At 46.1% G+C, this 22,980-nt stretch overlaps 1 protein-coding gene across 1 annotated transcript in view; it reads left to right on the top strand.

The window, feature by feature from the left end:
* Positions 1-22,980, top strand: part of LOC311225970 (general transcription factor IIF subunit 2-like) — a gene marked incomplete at its 5' end in the record, with an annotated part of 267,601 nt that overhangs the window by 178,888 nt on the left and 65,733 nt on the right. The window contains 2 exons of the mRNA XM_084311356.1: positions 13,385-13,466; positions 15,310-15,409. Coding sequence (XP_084167482.1) covers positions 13,385-13,466; positions 15,310-15,409 — 182 coding nt within the window. The remainder of the gene's footprint in view (positions 1-13,384; positions 13,467-15,309; positions 15,410-22,980) is intronic.

Below are 22,980 nucleotides of genomic sequence, written 5' to 3'. Positions count from 1 at the left end.
GACCCCTCTCTGATTGGTTGAGCGAAGCCCCTCTCTGATTGGTTGAGCGTGCGCATGCGCATGAGCCGCGACAAGCTCCTCCAGAAACTCCTCCAGAAACTCCGTTAAGCTCCAGAGAGAGAGGCTGAAAACCCACAGTTCTTGCCCGACGGATGGGAGCGAATCCCGGATCCGAGGTTTCTGATGACTACCCCCAAAACACGGAGGTCGCGAACGCAATTTATACGCATGGAAGTATTGATTACGCCATAACGAATCATTAAAAAAATATACCGTTAACTGGAATATGTTGTGTGTGCCTTTCTGAATATGATTTGGGAGGGTTATAATATAAGAAAGACAGTGTAAACAATATAACGTTATGTGAATAAACCGCGAAATAATAACTAATTCCTTGGTCAATAGAAGTCTCTGTGATACTTTCTGAATATGATTTGGGAGGGTTATAATGGAAGAAAGACAGTGTAAACAATATAACGTTATGTGAATAAACCGCGAAATAATAACTAATTCCTTGGTCAATAGAAGTCTCTGTGATACTTTCTGAATATGATTTGGGAGGGTTATAATAGAAGAAAGACAGTGTAAACAATATGTTTGACGTATTTTAACACACACCTAGGCTGACGACCCGAGCTATTATTATGCAAAGACAAGTACTTTAGCGAGTGGGTACTTGGCCCTTGCAGGGCAAGAATGCGACCCCCATCTACTGCTCTTTGCATAATAATAGAACAGGTAGTCAGACTCAGCTCTACTGGGCCATCTACTACTCTTTGCATACAGGTAGTCAGACGGGGGGGGGACATTAACTGCATTCTGAAAAAATGGGGGGGACCCATTGCCACGTCCCCCGTGCCAAATACGCCCCTGTATGACTTGGCCATAATAAGGTAATTTATAGGCCTGATATTCTATATTCATATTTCAAATTGCATGTGTCCGGATGGCAAAATTCAGTACTGTATCTACAAAACCCCCTGTAAATCATCTGCCCTTTATTCATTTGCTTAGATTTTTAGTACACTTGATCTCAAGAATGTGCTGAATGAGTGAATTTTTCACGCCTGGTCAATGTTAGCATGGTGTTATTCACCGTCAAAGATGAAAAAAGAAAATTCTCCTTTGGTTCATTACAATTTACTCAAACATAGTAACGGACACAATATTTCTGGGAAAACATTCCCTGAGGTCCATAGATGTGCCTAGATACCAAGAACATGTAGAAGTGGAGCAATCTTCCATTTACTTGGGTATGTACTTTTAAGCACATTTTCTGAAAATATGGGCTTAAGAGGATAAATGTTAAATGGTGCATTTATATAGCGCTTTACAATTTTCTGTTCCTCACATTTTACACATTTACTCACACATTCACACACCTACACATCAGGAGCAATTAGGGTTTAAGTGTCTTGCTCAAGGACACTTCGACACGCTGCCCGGTAGGAGCGGGAATTGAACCGGGAACCTCCTGATTACCAGACGACTGCTCTACTTCCTGAGCCAGTGTTGCCTCACTTATCAAACACATTATGTTTCTGTTCGGGCAAGTCCACATTAATTTATATACTTCTGCCTTATCTTTTGTATCTGTATCTTTTCAATTATTTTATAGAACTTCTTTAAATCTGTGGAACATGTTTGTCAAAGAAATTAAGAAAATAAAAAAAATAAAAACTTATTTTCCTGCACCTGTTATTTCCCTTGTTTTTAACACACCATTTTTAGTGGTTAATTTTTTATTAATGATTTCCTTCAGTGCCTGGCTACCCCACACCCACAATATTTATGAGTCCAAAAAGCACCCATTGTGACATTACCAATAATTCTGAACAGCTAGTTTAGGTTTGTTAATCTCCAAACAGCAAGGAGTATATGTGTCATTTCCCCCCAGCGCATAAATGACATGTCACACTGACAAATCCACACAAAGACCTAACATTTTGGTCCCAAAACAGAAAGAAAAGAAACGAGAGCCAAGGCTCTGTTGGACAGCAACAGCAACCACGATAGATTCACCAGGATATGGGCACATTTTCTGCTTCGTGACTGGATTCGCTACAATGAAAAGGAAGCTCATTGGAATGTGAAAGCTTGACCGTTTGGAATGCACCAAGTCAGTTTCCAGTTCGTCATTGTCATTGGAGCAGCACCAGGGTTTGTCTCTTGAGGGTATCATCACAGATTGGAGCCTTGGTTTTCACAGAGACATGTTAGACAAATGCAGTGTTTAATGCCTCATACATTTTAAACAATCCTTTTAAGCCTGGACTTGATTTTAAAACCATTGTAGGAAAAAGAGCTACGGTTATTGAATTATTGCCCTCTCGCCATCATGCTATCTTCCAAGATGGCGCCGTCTATGGCAGCTGTGGCGTTGCTATGCATTGTGTTCTGTTTGTTTTGTTTAGTTCCAGCGTCCTGTGTAACTTCTTACTCTAAAGAACTGCTGAACATTGGGAAATCAATCCCACTTGACATTTTCCCTCAACTACTCACCCGCTCCACGGATCTGTTGGATGTGCTCGTGAGGGGAACCATGGTCTTCACCCAGGCTGTGAGGTGGGTCAGGCATCAGCATGGCAAAAGGACTGGCTCGCCTTCGCCGGAGAGGATCTCGTCCTCCACTCCCGGGTATCTTCCTCGCAAACGTGAACTCTCTGTAATAAAATGGATGAGCTCCGGTCGCTCGTAGCACGGAACAATGACTTCGCGTTCACAGAGACCCATCTGTCACCTCTCATCCCAGATGAAGCGGTGGAGCTGGAGTGATTCTCCATGCACCGGGCTGACCGTGACTTTGTGGCAGTAAACAAGTCTCGAGGCGGGGGATTGTTGCTCTTTGTAAACGCTCGCTGGAGCTCGGATGTTACAGTGATGGACCAGCACTGTTCCACTAACTTAGAATCTTTATTTTTTACTCTGCCATCCATTTTACTCCCCCTGTGAGTTCAGCTCTATTATCCTCGCGTGTGTGTATATTCCACCTGACGCAGACGCTAATGTTGATTAGCTTGTCTTCAGATTCTAAGAGCTGAACTGAAACATCCTGATAGTCTGGTGATCGCCCTCGGTGACTTTAACCAGGCTAATCTTAGCCGGGCTCTCCCGAGGTACCGGCAACAAGTTACATGTCCAACCCGGGGAGCGAATACGTTAGACCACTGCTACTGTACGATTCATCGAGCCTACCATTCTGTCTCCCGTGCTGCGCTGGGCAACAGCGATCATGATTTAATCCATTTGATCCCTTGCTACAGGCAGAAATAAAAAATCTGCAAACCTGTAGTAAGACGCTTCAAAGTGTTGTCCGGTGACGCACAGGAGAAACTCTGCGCTTGGCTGGAGCGTGCGGGCTGCAACCAGGGTTTCCTGGAGTGGGCGGGGCCAGAGGCTGGCAACAACCTGGACGAGTACACAGACTGTGACGTCATTTGTCAGCTTCTGTGAGGAGGTGTGTGTCCCCTCCCGCTCCAGGAAAGTCTACAACAACGACAAGCCCTGGTTTACAGCCCAGCTGCGACAGCTGAGGGTTGGGAAGGAGAAGGCCAGACGTAGTGGGGACAAGGCTCGTTTTAAGGAGGCCAAGTACAGATTTGAGAGCAGTGAATGAGGCGAAACAGCGCTTCTCTGGGAAACTGCAGCAGCAGTTCTCCGAGGGGAACTCCTCATCAGTCTGGAAAGGCCTCAAAACCATCACTAACTACAAGCCAAAATCCCCACAGATGTCTGACAACCTTCTCCTTGCTAATGAGCTAAATGAGTTCTACTGCAGGTTTGACAAGGAACCCCCAGCCCCCTTTCCTCACACCCCCAGACCACAATCACCCCCCCCCCCCCCCCGGTCCCCAGTGGTAACCCTGTCTCCCCTACCACACACCCCCCCCCCCTTCCCCTCCCCCGCCTCCTCCCCCCCTCCCTCTCTCTCACAGAAAGAGAGGTGAACCGCCTGTTCAAGAGTCAAAACTCCCAGAAGGCAGCCGGTCCTGACTATTTCACCTGCCACCTTGAAGCACTGTGCCGACCAGCTGTCCCCAGTGTTTACTAAAAATGTTAACACCTCACTGGAGCTGTGTTGGATCCCAGTGTGTTTTAAAGCCTCGACCATCATCCCTGTCTCCAAGAAGGCCAAGGTCACAGGCCTTAATGACTACAGACCAGTCTCCCTGACGTCTGTGGTCATGAAGGTCTTTGAGCGCCTTGTCCTGTGGTCGACCACAGACCCTCTTCTAGACCCCCTGCAGTTTGCATACAGAGCCAACCGTTCCACGGACGATGCTGTGAACATGGCTCTGCATTACGTCCTGGAACACCTGGACACTGCAGGGACCTACGCCAGGATTCTGTTGGTGGACTTCAGCTCGGCCTTCAACACCATCCTCCCGCACATCCTGGAGCATCAGATGTCCCTGCTGCAGGTGCCGGACTCTACCTGCAGGTGGATTACGGACTTCCTGACTAACCGGTCACAGCGGGTGAAGTTGGGAATCAACATCTCTGATCCCAAGTCCATCAGTACTGGCTCCCCACAGGGCTGCGTTCTGTCTCCACTACTATTCTCAAAGGGTACACCAACAGCTGCGTCTCTCTGCACCCCTCGGTCAAACTCCTGAAGTTTGCGGACGATACCACCCTGGTGGGTCTCATATCCAGGCGGGATGAGTCTGCCTACAGGAGGGAGATCGAGAGGCTGCAGAGCTGGTGCAGCTGCAACAACCTGGACCTCAACGCCCAGAAAACAGTGGAGATAGTAGTGGATTTCAGGCGGAAGGCAGCCCCCCCCCACCCGATCATTCTGGGAGGCACCCCGGTGGCCTCTATGGAGTCCTGCCGCTTCCTCGGCATGACACTCTCCCGGGACCTGAAATGGGAGCTGAACACCATCGCTCTCAACAAAAAGGACCGGAAGAGGATGTTCTTCCTACATTAGCTGAGGAAGTTCAGGCTGCCGAGGACTATGATGGTCCAGTTTTACACCGCCATCATCCAGTCCATCCTCACCCTCTCCATCATCACCTGGTTCCCTGCAGCCATGGTCAGGGACAAGGCCAAGCTGCAGCGGGTGATACGCTCGGCGGAGAGGGTGATCGGCTGCCCCCTTCCCTCCCTCGAGTCCCTACATTCCACCAGGGCCTTGAGGAGGGCGAGGAAGATCATGGCAGACCCCGCCCACCCGGGTCACAGCCTCTTCATGATGCTCCCCCACGGCAGGCGGCTACGGCTGCCCAAGACATTAAAGTCCCGCCATAGACTCAGTTTCTTCCCCTCAGCAGCTCGCCTGGTAAATGAGCCACTAGAGGGTGTGGCCACTAGAGGGTGTGGCCGCTAGAGGGTGTGGCCACTAGAGCGTGTGGCCGCTAGAGGGTGGGGCCACTAGAGGGTGTGGCCACTAGAGGGTGTGGCCGCTAGAGGGTGTGGCCACTAGAGCGTGTGGCCGCTAGAGGGTGGGGCCACCAGAGCGTGTGGCCGCTAGAGCGTGGGGCCACTAGAGGGTGGGGCCGCTAGAGGGTGTGGCCACTAGAGGGTGTGGCCGCTAGAGGGTGTGGCCACTAGAGCATGTGGCCGCTAGAGGGTGGGGCCACTAGAGGGTGTGGCCACTAGAGGGTGGGGCCACTAGAGGGTGGGGCCACTAGAGGGTGTGGCCGCTAGAGGGTGTGGCCACTAGAGCGTGTGGCCGCTAGAGGGTGGGGCCACTAGAGGGTGGGGCCACTAGAGGGTGGGGCCACTAGAGGGTGGGGCCACTAGAGGGTGTGGCCACTAGAGCGTGTGGCCACTTGTTTGACCGACCGACCAACAGACTACAAAAATGTTAGTACCTGCAATACCCCTGTATTGTTGTGTATTTGACAAATAAAGAACTTGAACTCAAGGTCATGTCAGCGCAGCTGCTAACCCTGATAAGAAAACTAAAACTCTCATTCATACACTCTCTTTCTCCCTCTCTCCCTCTCTCTCTCCCTTCACTTGTCATGATTCATGGTGGTGTGTGAAGGTTGAACAACCCTCAGCTATTTTCGTGTATGAAGTGATGTTAAAACTCTTCCTGCCTCTCCTCCGCATTGAAGCCTTCAGCTACTTCTGCCAATCGCTCCACCTTTCATTCTGACTTTCTCTTTGTCTCTCTCTCACTCAGCACTCTCTCTCTTCCATGGTCTCTCTCACTCCCCTCCCCCTGTGGTCTCTTTCTCTACCCCCTGGTCTCTCTCACCATCTCCCTGTCTTCTCTCTCTCTTTCCCTCATGGTCTCTCTCACTATCCCCCTGTGGTCTCACTCACTCACTCTCAACGTGGTCTTTCTCACTCTCTCTGCTATCTCTCTCCTCTCCTCTGTATGCACAGGTCATGTCTCCTGTATAGACCTGTTTGCTGTTTACAAACATACCGTGTTTGAGCCAATCAGCAATACCAACTGAGTCATGTGACTAAGTTGCCCCGGACCTGCGCGAACTGCTGCGCTAAAAGGAGTACAACGAGGCTCTATGGAGAAACCATGACACTCCCCTGACTAAAAGTAGTTTCAAACGGAAACGGTAATTCTTCCAAATCAGCATGGCTGTGAGTGTGACTGTGAGTCTTTCAACTTTTACATATCTAGCTTTGGCATGGATTGATTGTTTAGATCGCTAGCATGGCTAACAAATGCAAATATATTGTAGACTGCCCCGTTGTTCTGACCAGGATTACATTCCTTTCTGCCCCGGTGATGTGTGCGCACACTGAGTCTGACGTACCCAGCGAACAGGTCTATATGACAATCCCCATGGACTGGCTCCTGAGCAGAGAGCTGAATGGATAGTGAGAGGAGGCACTCAGTCTTGAGTGGGATAAGTGAGGAACCCTGCGTTCCCATATGGTCTCGACCTTACGTGACCTCACCCTGTTCAGTCGCTACAGCACAGCGAGGGGTGGGAGTTTAAATGTCTGCGTTTGTGTGTGTGTGTACGTGCGTGCACACATTTTTGTGTGGGTGTGTTTTATAGAGTTGCTGGCAAGTGCTTCAGGCAGCACTCATCTGCCAATAATTGCATCCATTTGTGTGGAAAAAAAGCTAAGATAGTTCTATGCCTGTAACCACATTTTGCACCCTTTTTATGTATAGGTATATGAATATGTATGTATATGAATATGTTATAAGATTTCACTTTGTAAGGGCGGCCGGGTAGCGCAGTGGACTAAGCGTCTGCCTACCACCGCAAGAGACACTGGTATCGAATCCGGCTGTCAGCGGTACCTCTGGCTTGGTCGGTCGTCCATACTGATACAATTGGCAGTGTCAGCGGGTGGGAAGCCGGTGGGGTGTATCCTGGTCGTTGTAACAGCGACTCCTACAGGTCGGTCAGGGCGCCTGCACAGCGAGGGAGGGAACTGGGGAGGGTAGTGTGATCCTCCCACGCGTTACACCTCCCCAGTGAGAGAAAAATACAGAAAAAGGGGGGAGAAAAAGTAGATAAAAAAAATATATATATTTCACTTTGTATGTATATTAAGTGCTTATGAATTAAGTATATATTAATATACGTGTATATGAATAAGAATATGTATTGTATTGTAATACGTTTTCAAGAAAGAATATTGTTTGAATATTTTCTGATTTTTATTTCATCTGGTTATTTTGTCTGTAGGTCTTATGTGTTGTCATGTTTTTCTGTTTTGTGTTTGACCCCAGGAAGGCCAGCTGGTCTCCAGCAGCAATGGTCCTAATGACATCCTGAAACCCAATTCAATCTGTGCCGTTGTGATGCAAATAGTTTCTTTTATTGTTTTGTTTTTCTCTCCTCTAGACATTCTTAATTATCTGTGTACAAGTGTGCGTACCTGGGGGAGCAGTTCATGTACTTTATGTCAGCAGTGGCACCCGGTCCCTTTTATATTGATGGCAAAACGCAAAGTGCTGGCAAAAAGTGATTCACAGAGTGTTCTCGCTCCAATCTCATTTTCCAGCTTTTTTACACACACACACACACACACACACACACACACACACACACACACACACACACACATTCTCATCAATCATTATTTCTCCATCTGCCTCACTTCATCCACAGTTTCAGAGTGTGCTTTCAGATCCTCTCTCTTGTGTGCTGTTGTTTATTCATAATTGATAGGTGTGAGTTGGACCGGCCATTACTGTTGTTACGCGTCTGAGAAGAGTCCATATAAAATCCCAGCAGACCCCCCACCCACCCCCAAACATACGTAGTGAACACCGAACTGTTGACGGCAAATACGCCAACACTCACCAACTGTACTTGGAGTGTTCCTTGGACAGTGTGTTGATATTTACTACTCCCAAGGCAATACAAATACATAGCAATACAGCTTGAATTGAACAGAAGAACTGTATACTAAACAAAGGGTTGGCCAATAATTGTTGGTCAGTTAACTGACATTTACTACTTCACTGCTGAAAGGCCACAACAGTTTAATCCAAAAAAGAATTGGCAGAAGAGGGGGAGTTACAAAAACAGTGAATCGGGTAGCTGGGTGGCACAGCGGACATTGCGCTTGTCACCAACGCAAGAGACACCGGGTTCGACTCGGGCTGTCGGCGTTGCCTCCGGCTTGGGCCAGCCGTCATACTAACTCAATTGGCAGAGTTAGCGGGTGGAAGTTGATGGGTGGTAATCTGGACGTTGTGGACAGCGACTCCTACAGGTCGGTTGGGGACGCCTGCACAGCAGAGACAGGAAATGGAGGGGGTAGTGTGAGCCTCCCACACGTTACTAGGGCTGACCTTCGAAGCTTTTTTTGGCAATCGAAGCTTCGGGGCCGAGCTTCGATTTTAATTCGAAGCTTCGATTAAAAAAAAAAAAAAAAAAAAAAACTTTTTTATTTTGTTTATTTATTTTTGTATCTTATGTTGTGGGACTTGTACAGCACTTTGGTAAACTTTGTTGTTTTTAAATGTGCTCTATAAATAAAGTGGATTGTTCACACACACACACACACAAATCGAAGTAAAAAATACAAATAAAAAATGAAAATCGAAAAGCGAGAGACTAAACCTGTTGTTGTTAGCTTACATGCTAACGTGAATGGGATCGACCATAGCATTACGGCTAGGCTAGCTATCATAGCAGTATAGCTCTAGTTGAATGGATAAACGTTATTTAACATTGCAGAATGGGTACAATACAATACGGCTCAATAAAAACAGTTGTTAAGGGGGGGTGCAGAGTCATCAACACAATGTACCACCAAGAGTGAAGAGTTTATGTCTCAAAAAGCGAGAGACCCAATGCTCTTGTTGTTGTTAGCTTATATGCTAACGTGAATGGGATCGACCATAGCATTGCGGCTAGGCTAGCTACCATAGCAGTACAGCAGCTAGTTGAATGGATAAACGTTATTTAACATTGCAGAATGGGTACAATACAATACGGCTCAATACAAACAGTTGTTAAGGGGGGGTGCAGAGTCATCAACACAATGTACCACCAAGAGCAGAGAGTTTATGTCTCTCAAAAAGCGAGAGACTAAACCTACAGTAAAGCTCTTGTTAGCTTACATGCTAACGTGAATGTGATCGGCCATAGCATTGCGGCTAGGCTAGCTACCATAGCAGTACAGCAGCTAGTTGAATGGATACACGTTATTTCGATGGCACAAGCTTCGAAAAAAAAAAAAAAATTGAAGTTAAAAAAATAAAACTTTTATTTATTTTTTATTTTTTTTAAACTTCGATTTTTTTTTAAATGTTCGAAGCTTGTGCCATCGAACGAAGCTTCGAAGCTTCGAAGTATTTAAGACAGCCCTACACGTTACACCTCGCCAATGAGAGTCCACGCTGGCAGGTGAAAAGATGCGACAGGCTGCCTCCTCATGTATCGGAGGGGACACGTGATGCAAGGCTTCTATCCTCCCTACAACCGACCAGTGGGGGGCATATGCGAGCAACGTTCAAGACAGGGGAGGGGAGAATTGGCACAGTGGAATTGGGATGGAAGACAAATAGAAAAAATAGGAGAAAAAGTTGAGAAAAAACAGTGAATCGGAAAACATTATTGTTTGTTGGACAATAAGATAAAGAATTAAATGTTTTTTATTGGATAAAAAAAAAAGGAGATGCAATAGAGGTTAATCAGAAATATTGTTGGTTGGGAAATCTTCCACTTCAAGGTAGTAAAAGTTCAATACAAAATGGCTACTAAAGAACAAACAGTACTGTATATTTGTATGTCTTGTATGTCATAAATGTCCTAATGAATTGAAAATGGGGGACCCTGATGTAAACAAGACGAAAGTATTTTTCTGGTCTGCATCCTCTTAGCAGTTGTTTGTATTGAGCCATACTGTATTGTACCCATTCTGCAATCTGTTAATAAAGTTTTCAATCACTCAATCAATACAAAATGTCTACTAAAGAAAGATAGATATGACCAGGCGATTTCTCCCCCACTCTCACTGGATATGAACACACACGTCCCACAAAAATAAGGTTGCATATGCGATCACAGTCTAAAGCCCTTAATTGCATAGTCTAACTGTTGACTGGGGCCTTGTTATCATGTGACTCTGAGGCCACTGATCCAACCTTTCTGATCATCGTAGTGACCCTGTGTTCATCACCTTCAGCCATGCTGCCACTAGAGCACCCAACCAGAGCACAGCACCTGCAGCCATGCTGCCACTAGAGCACAGCTGACATCAATGTCTCTAAGCTTCCTCAAGAACAATAGTCTTGACTGAGCCTTCTTCAATACAACCTTGTTCTAGTTTAGTCTAGTTCTAGTTGTGAGATCCGGCTGGTTTTTTCAATGTGTACATAATGTAAATATCTGTAGATGACAGCAGACAGCTACTCTGACACTCAGGCTTTATGCTGGGGAGCAGACAGGGAAGACATAGTGTTAGAACTCTCCATAAGCAGAGCAGGCAGGGTGGTAGAGATAGGGCCAAGGTCACCAGCCACAGACACCAGTGAGCGCTGTGGCAGTCTGGTCATCGCTTATAGGTGATGGGGGCAGGGTAGAGAGAGAGAGAGACTGAGAGATTTGGGTCGTAGGTCAGGAGCTGGGAGTTCTTCTGGTTTGACTCAGACTAGGAAACGGAGCTGAGACGTATAGACATGGACAGAGAGACAGAGCACTAGCTAGAGGGTGGTGGGAGGGGCCTCCCCTCCCCCCCTTCCTAGGCCATGCGGGCTAGCATCGGCTAACGGGGAAGGTTTTTGGCTAACGACTAGGCCTCAACCACCATCGGACTAATAGCAGAAGAGACGGTAGAGATAATGAATTCAATATATTTTTCAAGGACCTTTCAGAACTGCTTTCCATCTTGTACGGAGTGTTTATGGGAATAAACATAATGTTCCAAGGAAAGGTATCCTGTTTCCAGTGTGGCTTTAATTATTTTGAGACTAATGTATCAACGGGGAAGGAGAGCCGGTATCAGTCAGTACGATAAGAAAGAGATAAACACAACGCAGAAACTTCACAGAGCCACAGGTGATGAGGTGATTACTGGCTGATATATCCAAATCCAACATAGTGTTCTTGTTCTAGTTTACTGTCTGGGTAAATGGCTAGATTTTTTATTTTTTTTTTTTTTTTTTTTTCCTCTTTTTCTCCGCCTGATTTAAAAAAAATTCCCTATCCCAATTTAGTTGTTATGCCAATTCCCCCCCTCCCCTACCTGGTTGTTGTGCGCATGTTCCTCCTACTGGTCGGTACAAGGGAACCCTGAAGTCTACCACATGCTTCCTCCGACACATGTGGAGACAGCCAGTGGCTCTTTTTTCACCTGGCAGCGAGGACTCTCATTGGTGAAGCGTTAACGTGTGGGAGGTCACGCTGCCCTCACCATTTCCTGCCTTTCGCTGAGCAGGCGCCCAGACCTGACCTGTAGGCGTCGCTGTCCACAACGCCAGATTACCGCCCTCGACTTCCCTCCCGCTAACTCAGCCAAACGAGTTAGTATGACGATCGGCCCAAGCCGCAAGGCAATGCTGACTCCGGGAGTTGAGACTGCAGCCTCTTGCATTGGTGACGAGCGCAATCTCCGCTACGCCATCCGACCGCTTGGACAATTAGAAGTGTGATGAAACACACGATGACAACGGCATGAATACATGCTATGAGAACCCTTTAACAGTAACACGTTGCTCGTTATATTGGCTCAACTTGCACATGTTCATTATCATCATCGCCAATTCTGGCACACAACTCTATCACAGATTCTATGCTGGCCAGTGTGATGAAATGCAATGACCATTAAGATAAGATGTTCCTTTATTGATTTCCTTGGGGAAATTCAGGCGTCATAGCAGCATGGGGAGGGGGGAGGGGAGGTACAGGTATGGGCATGGTAATAGTAGAAAGGACATAAATATAGGCAATACAATTATAGTAAAGATAAAAATAAGCAGTGTAAACAATATAATTAACTCTGAATATAAGCAAGTAAGTGCAGATGAGGGTCTGTATGCCCTATCGGTTATATTATACATTACAATAAATATGGTCAATAACACTTAGAATCTGAATATATAAAGTATACAGTATAGTATACACAGGTGCAGTATACATAAGGTACCCTAACTGGCATGATATACGTCACACGTTGTAGTCCGTGCAGTTTAGGTGGTAAGACACTATTGCATAAATACATGTAAGGACCCATTCACCAGTGGTGACCTATAAGCTACTGTATATAAAAATACGACACACCTGGGATTCGATACCGATACCAAAATGATACTTTTTTCCTAAACGTTACTTTGCTGAGTTATGTGTGTTGCGTGTGCTGTGTGAGGAAAAAGGCGAAGGCCTTTGTGAGGTGTGCTGTGTGAGCCAATCGGAGGCTTTGTTACATTTAGGATGATTGTGGTTGAACAGAAGAAATGTTATATCTTGGAACAAACATGCTCACTGACACTGATGAGATTAACTACTTGGGTATTGACATTTTATATCGAATGACAGCATTTTTCGATCGATACCATAAAAGTATCAAATTTCGATACCTAGCCCTACTGCTGATATTGATTGTGTGTGTGTGTGTGTGTGTGTGTGTGTGTGTGTGTGTGTGTGTGTGTGTGTGTGTGTGTGTGTGTGTGTGTGTGTGTGTGTGTGTGTGTGTGTGTGTGTGTGTGTGTGTGTGTGTGTGTGTGTGTGTGTGTGTGTGTGTGTGTGTGTGTGTGTGTGTGTGTGTGTGTGTGTGTGTGTGTGTGTGTGTGTGTGTGTGTGTGTATTCAGCTCTTGTGTATCGTCTGTGCTGATCTCTGCATGAATATATCTCTGTGTCCGTCTAAGGATAACTTTTACTGATCCCTCACGGGGAGATTCAAGTGACATGCATGCACATGTGCATTCAGGTGTGTGTACGTGTTATGTCAGAGTGATGACTGATCACAGGAAATGCCTTGTGTTTGTGTCAGATAAGATCCGTGTGGAGGGCATGGTGGTCCAGAGAGCGGAGTGCAGGCCGGCCGCAAACGAGAACTACATGAAGCTGAAGAAGTGAGTGAGGCTTCCAGCCTGGATGCCCCCCGGCGCTCCCACACTCACTCTGCTTCCTTTACTGCTGCAGAGTTCCTTGAAGGAGGCAGGTGCCTTTTTGAGAGGGGGACGGGAAGCTCAGCCACCAGTCATTTAACTTACGATGTACAGTAGGCAAGTTATGTAACGGACTGGTGTGTCTGCGCAATAATTCAATATCGTGGGGTCATATTGTGATGGATATGATGATGTCCTGATATCGTGGAACACAATTCTGAATGGATGACATTGAGCACATAATGACTCACAGTTTTCATATAATGAGATCTGAATATTTAAAGGAGACTTCCTGTGTCCATTTACGACTGTCTATGTCTAGTGTACATTTCCTCAATAATTTTGCAATGCATGCATATATTTAATTACCTAGATATTTATTTAATACAAACTTCACAGTGAAATTGTGGCAACCATGCAAGGTGCCAACCTGCTCATTGGGAGCAATTACGGATTACCAGACGACTGCTCTACCTCACGATCCACTGTTGCCCCATTATTATTATTATTATTATTATTATTATTATTATTATTATTATTATTATTATTATTATTATTATTATTATTATTACTATTATTACTATTATTGTTGGTATATTACAATACATGACACACTTCCAAAAACAGACACAGCCAAGTGAGTGTCAAGTCCCCCTGCACAAAGCTTCATCTGGCTTCCAAAATAAACACAAGCAGAGTGCTACTAGTGTTTCTCAGAACAGGTCATGTAGCGTTTATTATTTCAGTCAGAATGCACTGATGCACCGAGAGAGATTGTGATTCTAGTGATGATGCATGATGTCTTACTTACTTACTTACTTTCTAAACACTAACCACCACCTTTCAAGTAGTTTCCTCTCTCGCCATCACCCCGCTCCATTATGGACAAGTACACAAGATGCCGGCCAGACCTGATCGGTAATATCGCTATAGCAACTGCATCACTGTGCTCTCTCCCTAGCTGCTATGATGCAGCCTTGGGCAAATTATGCAAGACGGATGCCACAGGATACCTGATGAATCCCACATCAGAAAATAACCATAAACAACACAGTCAGTCAGTCAGTCAATCAAACAACGTATAATTAGTGAATGTGGAGTAACTCGACATTCACAGGTATTATAATGGCGACTTTGTTTAAGGGTTGTCGATACACTTTAACCTGCCCCTCCCCACACATTTTAAGAATTCACATATGTTCTTCCTGTGCCCCAGGACAGTTAAGTCAGTTAGGGTTTTATTTGTGAACATGAGCTACTCTCTCCCAAAGCCAGAAACCAGAGAAGTAAGACTCAAACGTGTGGTGTCATGTCATCAGGTACTGTATATAGTCTGGAGCTATTTTGATATTTAAAAAATACTTATATTATATCCTCCACCCGCTCAGTTGGATTTTCTGTCCCTCCTGAACGTTTTTCACACTGGCATACTAAACTGTAACAATGCTCTTTACCCATGAATAATCAGTAAAACAAGTACATCATTGTCATCTGTTTTGAATGTTGGCATCAGGAATCATACAGCCTATTGTGAGTACAGTACCTGCCTAAACAGTTCAGTGACAACCTCCTTCACAAGTAGTTTCCCCTCTGTCCCCTAACCAACCACTGATGTGAATGGATGGGTCACGCTTGAGCAGAAGAAGCACACACTTAAACCTGTCCCGTTGTGTATTATCTAGGATTATCAGAACGCAACCTATTCTTTTTCTTGTTTGTTCTATGGGGCCAAAAGGGGAAGCGGCTGTCCTTTCATGTTACAGTACGTCAGTTTGACCCTGGCTGTGTGTGTGTGTCTGTGTGTCAGGTTGCAGATCGAGGAGTCCACCAAGCCACAGCGTCTGTCCCAGCAGCTTGAGAAGGCGGTCACAAGTAACTTCAAGCCTGTGGCCAATCACTTCACTAATGTAAGAGAGCACAGAGGGAGGCTCTTAGCGGGACCAGGTATCAAACCATATCACTAATGTAAGAGAGCACAGGGAGGCTCTGAGCAGGGCCAGGTATCGAACCATATCACTAATGTAAGAGAGCACAGGGAGGCTCTGAGCGGGGCCAGGTATCAAACCATATCACTAATGTAAGAGAGCACAGGGAGGCTCTGAGCAGGGCCAGGTATCAAACCATATCACTAATGTAAGAGAGCACAGGGAGGCTCTGAGCAGGGCCAGGTATCAAACCATATCACTAATGTAAGAGAGCACAGGGAGGCTCTGAGCGGGGCCAGGTATCAAACCATATCACTAATGTAAGAGAGCACAGGGAGGCTCTGAGCAGGGCCAGGTATCGAACCATATCACTAATGTAAGAGAGCACAGAGGGGGGCTCTGAGCGGGACCAGGTATCAAACCATATCACTAATGTAAGAGAGCACAGGGAGGCTCTGAGCGGGGCCAGGTATCAAACCATATCACTAATGTAAGAGAGCACAGGGAGGCTCTGAGCGGGGCCAGGTATCAAACCATATCACTAATGTAAGAGCACAGGGAGGCTCTGAGCGGGGCCAGGTATCAAACCATATCACTAATGTAAGAGAGCACAGGGAGGCTCTGAGCGGGGCCAGGTATCAAACCATATCACTAATGTAAGAGAGCACAGGGAGGCTCTGAGCAGGGCCAGGTATCAAACCATATCACTAATGTAAGAGAGCACAGGGAGGCTCTGAGCGGGACCAGGTATCAAACCATATCACTAATGTAAGAGAGCACAGGGAGGCTCTGAGCGGGACCAGGTATCAAACCATATCACTAATGTAAGAGAGCACAGGGAGGCTCTGAGCGGGGCCAGGTATCAAACCATATCACTAATGTAAGAGAGCACAGGGAGGCTCTGAGCGGGGCCAGGTATCAAACCATATCACTAATGTAAGAGAGCACAGGGAGGCTCTGAGCGGGGCCAGGTATCTTGGTTGTTTTTGAGTACTGACCAAATGTCCATAGCAGAGTATCGAAAACCGACTGAGCGTTGAAAGATGTTTCCAGTTAGCCTACCTCTCATCTGTCATCTCCTTTCTTCCATTGCCTTGCAGAGTGTCCTTGATACCGTATTCAATATTGTTTTGGTTGTTTTGGTTCATGGCTTTTCTGCAATTGCAAAACATCATATTGATTTTTTTATTTTTATTTTTAAAGTATGTGAAGGTCACCCTCACACAGTCCATTTTCAAAAACAATATTAACTTCAGAGAGTGAGCTAGTTGAGGCAATTAAGTAATTTCCTTCCTGTAAGGCAGCAGGCCCAGACAGATTTGACTGAATTCTACAAGACATTTCATAGGACACTTTCCCCTACTCAAGATGATCAATGTCTCCATTAACCTCTTATGCCCTAGCCCAGGGGTGGCCAACCCGCGGCTCACGAGCCGCATGTGGCTCTTTGCCCGCCAATGTGTGGCTCCTCTCTCCATTAAAAAAATATATATATTTATATATATATTTATTTATTTTTGTCATTCATTCCATAAGACATAGAATAAACATTTACAGACTTTTTTTTAAATGGTTAATTTGCATGTTCTTGGTTTCTGATTCTAGGGACATCTATGGATCTCGGGGAATGTATTTCCCAGTATCAGAAATATTGTGTATGTTACTAGGCTTGAGTAAATTGTAATGAACCAAAAGAGAATATCAATTAAATTGTATATATTTTTTTATCTTTGACTGTGAATAACACCATGCTAAAATTTACCAGACCTGAAAAATCTAAGCAAATGAATAAAGGGAAGATGATTAAACAGAAGGTTTTGTAGATGCAGTACTGAATTCTGCCATCCGGACACATGCAATTTGAAATATGATTATAGAATATCAGGCCTATAAATTACCTTATTATGGCCATATGGATCGGGCCAGATCTCCCCTTTCCAATGGCAGAATTCAATCTGGATTTAGTATCACCAGGCATGATTCACAAGTACAGTTACTTTTTTATAATGTAAATTTCTTAATCCAGAAGTCAGATGATTGACAGGGGCTGGCGTGAGCTGGGTAGGGTAGTTTTTAGAAATTCGAAAGTCCATCAAAAGCCCTGTGTCTCTTCCTTCAAAAGACTACACTCACTTTTGGCTGCACCACTTCCTCCCGTCAATATGCGCCGGTTCCCGACTCAATGCCCTGAGATTTCTAGAATCATATATTTCACTAATAACAGTTACAATCATTGGTAAACAAACATAATGCTGAAAATATACACTTTGACTGCTGTTTTGACAGGGTTAGGGTCTTTACGCTTGGCTACATTTGAAAAGAAAATGCAACATTAATTCATACATTCTGTAGAGATGGATTTTATGGCCTGATGTCATTTGCGGTCCAGTACCGGACTGCTCGGGCTTAAGAGGTTAAAGGCCAACTTGCAGGTTGTATTTTTGTTCAATAAACAATGTGACTAGGGCAACGGTGACTTTCATGAAGAGGGGGGGGGGGGGGGGGGGGGGAATTATCGAAATTGACCCAGTTTTAGCGTTTTTATCAAACATTTTGTCGACCAAACCACAACCTCCACGCACATGCATATTTTAATCCATGGTTTCATAACGTGCGTGTGTCATCTTAATGATGACGTCACACTGGGTACAGGGCAGCAGGGGCTCTGAGACTCACAGGCAGACGGCACGAAGCACAGAGCCTTCTTGTTACTACTAGCCGAGGAGCTAGTCTCTGTTTCACCTAACACTATTGCTCCGTGATCTCTAAAGCTAACAACTATTTGTAAAAGCCACAACCACGTTACCATATTTGTAATAATGTAAATCATTGTGTCGTTGTACATATTGTGTTTATAACGTTAGTAGTAGGGTTGCCACCTTTGACCAATAGAAATAAGGGACACCTATCATCAAGCGTGCGCGTAGCGCGCGAGAATTCTTTTTGGGCGGTTTTGGGGCGTTTTTTGGGCGAAAATGGGCGGATTTTGTCACTATTTTTTCTTTATTTCGGTTTTAGGGTTATGTTATTTAATTATTTTGGGGAGCCAGCCCCCCAAACTCCTGAAATGCATAGAAATCTATGCATTTTGGAACAGTTACTTACTATAGTCAAGAAAGCATTTAGTCATACTTAAAGTTTAAAGTGCTTTATTTGCATTTAACATTGTTTAAATAAATTGGCTGAACTATAGCCTCAACTTGAGCATAATACTGTATGCATATAAAGTGCTGTAAAAACAAAGCCTGGGAACACTTTTACTGAAAGAGGACAATAATACAATGAAACACTTGTGTGACCCAAATTAAAAGATTAATAAAAAATAAAGTGCAAAGAAGAGTAGGCTCCTGGCTGCCAGGGCAGGTAAATAGAAATACGGACATCTAGTTACAAACACAACCAGATAAATAAGATGTAATATCCCATACCGACTCAATCTTAGGAGATGTTTCAGTCATGAAGAACTGTGACACCTGTGCTTGTGTCCTTTGCGTTCTTAGACAGAGGATGGCAGGCAGCGCACAGACAGAGGATGGCTGGCAGGCAGCGCACAGACAGAGGATGGCTGGCAGGCAGCGCACAGACAGACAGAGGATGGCAGGCAGCGCACAGACAGACAGAGGATGGCAGGCAGCGCACAGACAGACAGAGGATGGCAGGCAGCGCACAGACAGACAGAGGATGGCAGGCAGCGCACAGACAGACAGAGGATGGCAGGCAGCGCACAGACAGACAGAGGATGGCAGGCAGCGCACAGACAGACAGAGTCAAATCAAATCAAATGTATTTATAAGGCCCGACAACACACGTTAATGTCCCCATGGGCCGTACAGGTCTTCTTTAAACAAGTCAAGAAGAAAACATAACAATAAGTCAAGAACAGAACAAGAACACCATAAGGTCCAAAAATGTTTAGATGAATGCAAATAAATGAAAGAATGCAAGCACTCCCAGACATACCCCACACGAAGGTAAGGAAAAACTCACTAAAACCTAACAATAGGGGAAAAAAGCTCCACAGGCAGTGTGGAGGAGAGAAACCTTAGAAGGGCCATTCAAGGGGGGATCTCCCTTCTTAGATGTTGGTGATAGTAGTGTTGCAGACGGACAGTTGGTAAGCATGCACTCATGTGTGTAGTGAAACACAGATGAGTGCATGCAATAGCAACTGAACATTTTGAAAAATTAAAGATAGAGCTAATAGCGATAGCAACTGAACATTTTGAAAGATTAAAGATAGAGCTGATAGCGGATCTATTTGAGGCACAGGGGTGGCGCAAAGAGGGTCACGTCCTCCCCGTCTTAGTCACGGGACATTCAACACTCCGGTCATTGCTCAGGGACAGCCAGAGACAGGGAGATGGGGGGCGGCGCAGAGAGGGTCGCGAACTCCCCGACATCATCGCGGGACGTCCGGCACTCCGGTCACCACTACGAGACCTCCGGAGACAGGGGGGCACGCAGAGGGGGTCACCACCTCCCGGCCTTCATCACGGGACGTCCGACACTCCGGTCAGCACTCCAGGACAGCAAGTCATAGGGGGACAGGGAGACGGGACATGCGTTAGACAGCTCATGTGATTGTAGTGGGCGGACATAGCAATAGATACAAGTGGTAAGCATATATGTGAATGGAGTAGATATATGAAGTAAGCATATTATGTGAATAGAATAGAAGTACTTAACCCAGCAATGAAACCGCGTTGACTGTTAATCTGTTAATACTGTTAATCAGTTGACAGGACCACGGACAGACGACGGTAAATAACTGATCCAAGGCCTCGGAGGTGCATGTAGAGCAGTCACTACAATCTTGGCCAAGACCCCGAGGCATCCATCACCTTAGTCAGCGCCAGGAGACAGGCACTCAGAGAGATGGGGAAGGGAAGGGGGGGGAGGGGGGAGGGAAAGAGTTAGAGAGTTCCCATGTTTGTGGTGCTGCAAAAGAGCAGACATGTAGTACCCTGTAGTGCCATGTAGTACCATGTAGTACCCTGTAGTGCCATGTGGTACCCTGTAGTGCCCTGTAGTACCCTGTAGTGCCATGTAGTACCCTGTAGTGCCCTGTAGTACCATGTAGAACCCTGTAGTGCCATGTAGTACCCTGTAGTGCCATGTAGTGCCATGTAGTACCATGTAGAGCCATGTAGTACCATGTAGTACCCTGTAGTGCCATGTAGTACCATGTAGTACCCTGTAGTACCATGTAGTACCCTGTACCCTAACTAAACTAGACAGATTAATCTAAAGGTCAGTCCCCGACCAGGTGAGATCAGGGTAGGTTGAAGGAGAGAGAGAAAAGATGAGTCTTAAGCAGGGATTTAAAAGCTTCGACAGAGCAGGCGCCCCTGATGACGGCAGGTAATTTGTTCCACAGGTAGGGAGCGTGGTAGACAAAGGCTCTGTGGTCGGCGGATTTCTTTTTAACCCTAGGGATCGATAGAAGCCCCGCATTTTGTGAGCGCAGAGCACGTGCGGGCGAGTATCGGGAGATGAGATCGGATAGATCGAGCGGTGCAAGCCCATTTAAAATTTTGTAGGTGAGGAGTAGCACTTTAAAGTCAGATCGGGCTTGGATAGGAAGCCAGTGTAGGGCGGACAAAACTGGTGTGATGTGATCAAATTTTCTAGTTCTAGTTAGTATCCGTGCAGCCGCATTTTGCACAAGTTGAAGATTTTTGATGCTTGAATTAGGTAGGCCTGAAAAAAGTGCATTACAGTAGTCTAGACGTGATGAGACAAAAGCATGAATCAGGGTTTCAGCATCAGCCAGAGTTAAAATGTGGCGAATTTTTGCGATATTACGAAGATGGAAGAATGCAATTTTGGTGACATTTTTTATATGTGCATTAAATGAGAGGGAGGAATCAAAAATGACTCCGAGGTTTTTTATGGTGGAGCTCTGGGATACATGACAGGTATCAAAGTTGAGGATGGCAGGCAGCGCACAGACAGACAGAGGATGGCACGGAGCGCACAGACAGACAGAGGATGGCAGGGAGCGCACAGACAGAGGATGGCAGGCAGCGCACAGACAGACAGAGGATGGCAGGCAGGCAGCGCACAGACAGACAGAGGATGGCAGGCAGCGCACAGACAGACAGAGGATGGCAGGCAGCGCACAGACAGACAGAGGATGGCAGGCAGGCAGCGCACAGACAGACAGAGGATGGCAGGCAGCGCACAGACAGACAGAGGATGGCAGGGAGCGCACAGACAGACAGAGGATGGCAGGGAGCGCACAGACAGAGGATGGCAGGCAGCGCACAGACAGACAGAGGATGGCAGGCAGCGCACAGACAGACAGAGGATGGCAGGCAGCGCACAGACAGACAGAGGATGGCAGGCAGCGCACAGACAGACAGAGGATGGCAGGCAGGCAGCGCACAGACAGACAGAGGATGGCAGGCAGCGCACAGACAGACACAGACAGACAGAGGATGGGAGGCAGCGCACAGACAGACACAGACAGACAGAGGATGGCAGGCAGCGCACAGACAGACAGAGGATGGCAGGCAGCGCACAGACAGACAGAGGATGGCAGGCAGCGCACAGACAGACAGAGGATGGCAGGCAGCGCACAGACAGACAGAGGATGGCAGGGAGCGCACAGACAGACGATTGGCACAACGGCACAGAACTCTTCTTAGCAACGTGAAAGCGCAAATTCTCATTGGTCGGTGAGCTGCTGAGCGCACGCCCATCATAGTTGCCAAGTCAGTTTATTTCCCGCAACTTTCGGGCACAATTTCGCTTGTTTTTGTAGGTCGGCTGACTAATTTCTCTCACTAAACTGGCAACCTTAAAATACGGAACAAGGGGCGTCCCGTATCAGTTCAATACGGAATGCGTCTTTTAGTTTCCAATTAAAGGACGATTCCGTATTTTAAGGGACGGGTGGCAACCCTAATTAGTAGCTAAGTTAGCTAGCTCGGTAGCCAGCATTCTCGAAACTCCTAACATCACCCGATTTAAAATGGTTCTCTCCTCTTTGTATACCTTTGTCCTCACAAGTATTCTGCCAGGGAACTTATGGACACGACAATAGTAGTAGTTATAAGGTGTTTGAGCTTGTAACCTTAACGTTAGCTAATAGCTATCATGGTAGCCCCTTTCGTGACTGATGCACCGAGTGCTATCCGAGGGGCTGCTATCGTATCAACATGCCGCGACGTGTAGCTTGCTAGCTGGCATGATGCGTGCAGTGCTTTGCCCCACAGGTCTGAGAAGAGGACCTGCACATTTTACTCGTTCCCCAAACTCCTCTACATGCCCCGATCTAAAATGGTTCACGACAGTAGCCATAATGCTAACGTTAGCGGGGTAACGTTAGCCAGAGCCATAGCCAGTAGTACTATGACCCGGACGGGCATAAGGCATAAGTTGCCTCGAGTGACGTCACGGCCCTGCTAGCGTCTGATAAGCTTTTAGATTTGCTCCGTGCATGTTATTCGTGCGTGGACCTTTTTAACCCTTTCTGAGTGGCATTTCCGGCGTCAAATGAAAAGAAATTAATAATGAAATTAGATACCAATGATGTAAACTACCCATAA

The sequence above is a fragment of the Notolepis coatsorum genome (assembly GCF_963971535.1).
Source record: "Notolepis coatsorum genome assembly, chromosome: 3".
In the NCBI taxonomy this organism is placed as follows: Eukaryota; Metazoa; Chordata; class Actinopteri; order Aulopiformes; family Paralepididae; genus Notolepis; species Notolepis coatsorum.
This window is presented reverse-complemented; position numbering and strand designations above follow the sequence as displayed.